At 33.3% G+C, this 7220-nt stretch overlaps 1 protein-coding gene across 1 annotated transcript in view; it reads left to right on the forward strand.

Annotated features, from left to right (window-relative positions):
- The window catches only part of CNOT2 (CCR4-NOT transcription complex subunit 2), a 116251-nt gene extending 109929 nt beyond the window's left edge, over window positions 1-6322 (forward strand). The window contains 1 exon segment of the mRNA XM_038549998.1: window positions 5141-6322. Within this exon segment, the coding sequence (XP_038405926.1) occupies window positions 5141-5227 (87 nt within the window). The 3' untranslated portion in view covers window positions 5228-6322.
- Window positions 6323-7220: the final 898 nt, after the last annotated feature.

Consider the following 7220-nt stretch of genomic DNA (forward strand, 5'->3'; position numbering starts at 1 on the left):
AGGATTTCCATTTCTTACAAGTTCCTAAGTGATGCCAATGATTTAGCTCGTCTTTAGAGCCATACTTGGAGAACTTCTCAGTCATTTGAGTATACAGGAAAGAAAAATGTATCTTTGGAGGGGAAAAGAGTCCGTTAGTAAATAACTGACGTTTTCTCCATTCTCTGTGAAGCTTTTTGATCAATATCACTTTAAGTTATTCCATACTTCTATATGCAAAAATGAATGGATGTTTGGAGTAGATTGATGTATCACTTTAGTTAACTTTTAGTTCAATATATATGACAGATCTTCCTATGTGAAAAAAAGTTTTCCCACAAAATTAAATATTCAGAAGCAACTTAAACATTAATAGGCCTGTTTTACTTTTCCATCAAAAAGAATTCCCCAGTCAAGTAAATGTCATTTTAAAGAAAAGCATGTGTGTATGCGCACATGTGTGTAAATATGTAGTGTGCGTATATAAAGTAATTTTACCCAGATTTATCTGATGATCTGTACAGTTGAACTTTTGTCTTCTTAACCTTTTACCTTTATAATTTTTAGCTCTGAAGTTGGAAAATAAAATTTGAGAAATACCATAAAACTGTTTCTTTAAGAAATCTCTCTTGAAGTAATTGCTGGCCACTGGTACTGACACTTTTCATCAAAATAATTTCCTAACAATGAAAGCATACAAGATTATTGGTTTAAGTATTATACGGAGCTCACTTCTTTGTTATATTAAAATACAGATTCATGAACTTAAAACTTTTAAGTTGTATTCACAGAATAAACTTTTCCCAATGGCTTCTGGTTTTTTTGTTTGTTTTAAAGATGTTTTCAGTGTTTTCTCAGAAATTGTTTAGGAGTTAAGTTCAATTTATAATGTATTAACAGAGTTTATCAAACTACAGATAATCCCTTAAAAGGCCATATCCCAAGTTAACCTCAGAGTTTCTACCTGTAAAGTGGGTGTGGTTTACTACTCACAGGTAAAGAACATGAATTATTAAGTAACTTCAACTTACTGTAAGAAGTGTGCAGTCTGAATTAGTATTATAAGTAATAGCTTGATGTTATCATTTTGTCTTTGAAAAGTATTGACCTGATCTAGAATGTAATTAGGTCTCCATTTCACAGTGTCTTATAGGAGTTTTTTCTGTATTGCAAATACTTAATATTTTCAGAGAATTTAAGAATTGTTAGAAATTCAATGATTTAAATTGGAAGTATTTTTTACCCCTAAAAATTAGGATCTACCCTATTATTCATTTATAGTGGTTTTTTTTTTTTTTTTTTTTTAAGATTTTATTTATTCATGAGAGACAGAGAGGCGGAGACACAGGCAGAGGGAGAAGCAGGCTCTGGGCCGAAGGCCACACTAAACCACTGAGCCACCCAGGCTGCCCTCATTTAAAGTGCTTTTTATGTCAGTAATGTGTACATAAAAGTTTTGACATTGTTTATTCTTCCCTTTTAGTCTTGTCAGCAGGCTATGTGGTCTACTCTATGTAATTTAACTAGAATTACTCAGTATCTCATTAATTTAAAAATAGTGGTCATTCAGGTTGTACATGTATTCTTAATTAAGTGTAGAATTTTTAAAATAATTTCATCCACAGAATCTTCAGGTGATGGAAGCTACTCTATGATCAGTAACTTTCTCATACTAAAGACTTAAAAATTGAAGAATTCTTTCAGCCTGACTTTACCTTGTGGATCCAGCAGTGAATAGGATTTCTATTAATGCTTAGAATTTTTTTTTAATTTATTTTTTATTGGTGTTCAATTTACTAACATACAGAATAACCCCCAGTGCCCGTCACCCATTCACTCCCACCCCCCGCCCTCCTCCCCTTCTACCACCCCTAGTTCGTTTCCCAGAGTTAGCAGTCTTTACGTTCTGTCTCCCTTTCTGATATTTCCCACACATTTTTTCTCCCTTCCCTTATATTCCCTTTCAATATTATTTATATTCCCCAAATGAATGAGAACATATAATGTTTGTCCTTCTCCGACTGACTTACTTCACTCAGCAGAATTTTTTATAATATCACAGGTGGATGGAAATGTGATTTTTTTTCCCCATTAGATACACATTAGTGTTTATACTTTAATCAATAATATGTACTTTTCTTCAAAGCAGTAAAAATTATTTCTAGTAAGTATAAGATAGTTGGCAACTTCCTAAAATTTGGAGGATTAATCTTTTTTTTTTTTTTTTAATTTTTATTTATTTATGATAGTCACAGAGAGAGAGAGAGAGAGAGGCAGAGACACAGGCAGAGGGAGAAGCAGGCTCCATGCACCGGGAGCCTGACGTGGGATTCGATCCCGGGTCTCCAGGATCGCGCCCTGGGCCAAAGGCAGGCGCTAAACCACTGCGCCACCCAGGGATCCCTGGAGGATTAATCTTAAAGAGAAAGCCAGCATTTTTGAGAATTTGAGAAAATATTCCTCCAGTGTATATTTCTCTGTCATTCAGTCAGTGATGACATTAATGTTTTTGTAAAAATTTCATTTGATCATCTGAATCCAGTACATGTATTTCAGTTCTGCGTATAGTGACCTTTTGAAAATGTGTAGCCTAATATGATTAATAGAAAAACTCAGATTTAAGAGTGGTTTTAAAGAAGTATCTAAAGCTCTTTTTCACCTTTTTAAATCATTAAACTGTAATATTTTGTTCCTAAAACAAATGATAAAAGCTTGTGTTTATTAATTCATCAGCCATTAATTACACACTTGCTAGGGGCATGGCACTATTCTAGGCAGTATGTAATGGTCTACAAAACCTCTTTTTGTCCCTACTGATGATACAGAGGTTGTGTGTGTACATATAACGAAAGTGTACAAGAGGTGTTACCAATAATCAAAAAGCTAGAGAACAAAGAGATACCAGTATATACTGTTAAGATTCATATATTTTAAAAAGAATAAAAACACATAGAAAACCAAAACAAAGATGAAAAAAAAAAGGAAGACAAAATTTAACTTAATTTCTGAATGTGATATATGAGCTTTTAAATTATACTAAGACATTTATTATGCTCCCTAGGTTTAAACTGACCTTCCTAGGGGTGAAAAATATGTGCATTGTTCAAATTACTCTAGTTTAAATTCCTATAATACTGTGTAGTTCACCAATGTATAATACAGACAGGATAACTGAACAGGATTTATGTAACCTAGTGGGGCCTATGATTTGTTACAGTTACAAATAGACATTTCCCCCCTGCAACTACACATATTTGATTTCTAAATTGCCAATTTTAATTTCTAAAGAGTAATATATAACAATATTTTCTTCACTCATTTTGATACTTTTTTTTTTTTCATTTTGATATTCTTAAGCCAGACAATAAATTGTTTTTAAAACTTAGGGGTAGGAAGAGAGAGAGTGGTGCCTACACAGTGCATTAGCTGGGTGATGGTGATTCTAGAGTTTGTTAGTTTTAATGATGAGCACGTAACCCATGTGCCTTAGTTAACTCTGTCCTATAAAGTAAACCTTTTTAGATTAAGGTCATTATAGTGTCCCTTATTTAAGAACATTTGTCAGAACTAAATTTTTTGAACATTTCTGCATAAGGGATGTAATGAAGTAAATTTATTTGGATCTTGCACTAGAACTATTAAAAATAATGTGTTAACACCAGAAAGTCATGGGCTTTGGTGCCACAAAGGTCAGGATCATCCTAATCCTTGATCTTCCATTTACGGAATGATTTGAGCAGGTTACCTAGGAGCCTCACTTCTTCAGGTGCAAAATGAAGATATTGATACTTATTTTACAGAGTCATCGGAAAGATTAGAATAAAATTAGCTGTGTCTCTAGTTTGGGCACCTCTTAACTAGGTTTTCAGTTGTAATATTCTTAAATTTTAAAGACTTGGTTTTAGATCTTAAAATTTAATCATTATGACCTAAGTTTTTTTTTTTTTTTTCTTAAGTTTTCATTTTACTTTAATACTGGGACTATCCATTTTAATTTTTGGGGGGTGGGGGGTGACGACTATCCATTTTAGAATCCATTTGAAACAAGATAGACATGGCAAAGTATGTTAGCCCATAGTGCTAACTACTGGTTGGCTTTTTAAAATACATAGTATATATTGAGGTTCATAAATTTTTAAACGGGATTGATTTAGTTTGTACTATAATTGAATTCAAATTATAGAATTAGTGATTTTAGAACCTCTTGCTTTTTGGATTTGCAAAGGTATGTTCTTTGTTTCCTTTTTTTTTTTTTTTAAGATTTTATTTATTTCTGCATGAGAGACACAGAGGCAGAGACCCAGGCAGAGGGAGAAGCAGGCTCCATGCAGGGAGCCTGATGTGGGACTCAATCCCGGGACCCCCGGAGTCATGCCCTGAGCCAAAGGCAGACGCTCAACCACTGAGCCACCCCAGGCGTCCCAGTTTTTTGTTTCTTTAAAATGCAGAATTATCTTCTGCATCTCTCATGATCTTAAGTTTCATCATGAAGAAATTACTTCACCGTTCTTAAGTTTTAAAACTCTTATGAAGTTCATGTATTTTGAAAGTTTAATTAAAATGAGTTGTATAGTGTTCAGATGTGCTTAACAGCACATCTGTCTATTTTGAGTGGCAGTTATATCTTTTCAGTGTTGTAGATTGGGAAGTCTGGAGATATGGGAGTTCATTGTATTCTCCAGATTTAATAAGGTTAGCATAGTCTTATATGTTTGCTTTATTTTTAAAAAGTAGGTGTAATAATTACAAATTGGAAAAACTATTTTGGGGAAAAGGAATTTATTTTTTTATGTCATTGAAGGTTGGCTTTTAAGTATCCTGTAATTTTTATTACAGTGCTTTTTATTAACAATATAGTAATTGCTGCTCAGACTTTAACTTTTGAGCAAAAAAGTGCCTAGTTTCAATGGTTATAAAGTAGATGTTCATGAGTAGTCTTTTACACAGAAAATCTGTATTTTTGCATTTATTAGCTAGAAGCTACAGCACATAACTTTTCTTCAAGCTGTATTTTAGTTAGAGGGAAAGAAGTTGGTGCATCTGTGTTTGTGTTCATTCTCCTACATGTAGGTATTTTGTTCATCTAGTAAAATATGTTTTGACAAAAATTTGAGATCAGAGGGAGAGGAAATCATCTAAATTCTTAAATTTGGTTTTATAGGAGTTTCATCTGGAATACGACAAATTAGAAGAACGGCCTCACCTGCCATCCACCTTCAACTACAACCCTGCTCAGCAAGCCTTCTAAAAAAAAAAAAAAAAAAAAAAAAAAAGACTTCCCTTTTCTTGGGGTATGGCTGTCTCAGCACAATACTCAACATAACTGCAGAACTGATGTGGCTCAGGCACCCTGGTTTTAATTCCTTGAGGATCTGGCAATTGGCTTATGCAAAGGGTCACCATTTGAGGTCCTGCCTTACTAATTATGTGCTGCCCAACAACTAAATTTGTAATTTGTTTTTCTCTAGTTCAAGCAGGGTCTGAATTTTTTTCATTTATTTTCTTTTTTTTGCCAGCAGACAGACTTGGGTCTGTAAAGACAAGCAAGTACACTGACAGAAGTTTACCATTTAGTTTCTAAAATGTAAAAAAGAAAACCCACAAAAGACTCAACAGAATTAGACCGCAAAATTTGCATTGTTCATTGTAGCACTATTGGTAATAAAATAACAAATGTTTGTGCATTTTTATGTGAAGATCCTTCTCGTATTTCATTTGGAAAGATGAGCAAGGTCTGCTTCCTTCATTTTACTTCCCCTTCTGTTTTTGAAAGGCAGTTTCGCCAAGCTTAACGCAAGAATATCTGACTGTTTAGAAGAAAGATATTGCCACAATCTCTGGATGGTTTCCAGGGTTGTGTTATTACTGAGCTTCATCTTTCCAGAATGAGCAAAACACTGTCCAGTCTTTGTTACGATTTTGTAATAAATGTGTACATTTTTTTTAAATTTTTGGACATCACATGAATAAAGGTATGTATGTACGAATGTGTATATATTATATATATGACATCTATTTTGGAAAATGTTTGCCCTGCTGTACCTCATTTTTAGGAGGTGTGCATGGATGCAATATATGAAAATGGGACATTCTGGAACTGCTGGTCAGGGGACTTTGTCGCCCTGTGCACTAAAGGGCCAGATTTTCAGCAGCCAAGGACATCCATACCCAAGTGAATGTGATGGGACTTAAAGAAGTGAACTGAGACAATTCACTCTGGCTGTTTGAACAGCAGCGTTTCATAGGAAGAGAAAAAAAAAAGATCAATCTTGTATTTTCTGACCACATAAAGGCTTCTTCTCTTTGTAATAAAGTAGAAAAGCTCTCCTCACTGCAGTGTTGACTTTGATTTGAAATTGTGAAATTATTTCTGCAACATGAAAAATAGACCCCCTAAGACCTTCAAGTTTTACAAAGCATCTAAATGAAATGGTGTGATTATACAATTTAAAACTTAGTCTTTTTTTTCAGCTTTTGACAAGTAGTTTGATGGAACCATACATCATTTTACTTGTAGATTAAAAATGGAGATGTATTTTTAGTTATTAACTGAGTCAAAAGAGAAATTAATTTTTAATAATTATGGCTGCATTAGAAATAAAACTTCCTGAACACTCATGGAACCCAGTCAAAATACGTTTGTGAGAAATTTATGAGACAAAACTTGATAAACCTTTGGGATTTATCTTTAAGAAGTAATACGCAAGTTAAGGTAAGCCAAAAACAGGGATGAGGGTAGACTTTACCTCCGGTTTGCTGGCCTGGATATTTCACATTTACAAGTTGATGGATACTTTTTCATCTAATGGCAAATACTGTATTTAAAAATGTCTAAAGACTGAAGCTACAAACACTAGAGATAGTAAAAAAGGCAGTGAGTTTTGATTTTCTAAATTTTCATTTTTAACCTATTTTTCTATGGAGAGTGAAAGTTTGTTGACATTTACCAAATCATGTTTGAAAATGAAACATGTATGACATTGCTGTGTTTGTGTATCAGGAATATGAAATAACTTTAAGATTTACCTTTTTCTATGTATTTTGAGATAATGGAGAAACTGACATAAAAATATCAGGATTTTTTTAACCTTTCAGATTTAAACCAAAGCATCTCCTCTATAAGAAAGATGGCACTTATATAATTGTAGTTTTAATAACTGTTGTGCACAAAACCTTCTCACATATTTGACACAAACCAGAATCAAATCCTAGACATTGATTTCTTTAAAAAAAAAAAAAAA

This window comes from Canis lupus, chromosome 10 (genome assembly GCF_011100685.1).
Source record: "Canis lupus familiaris isolate Mischka breed German Shepherd chromosome 10, alternate assembly UU_Cfam_GSD_1.0, whole genome shotgun sequence".
Taxonomy (NCBI): Eukaryota; Metazoa; Chordata; class Mammalia; order Carnivora; family Canidae; genus Canis; species Canis lupus.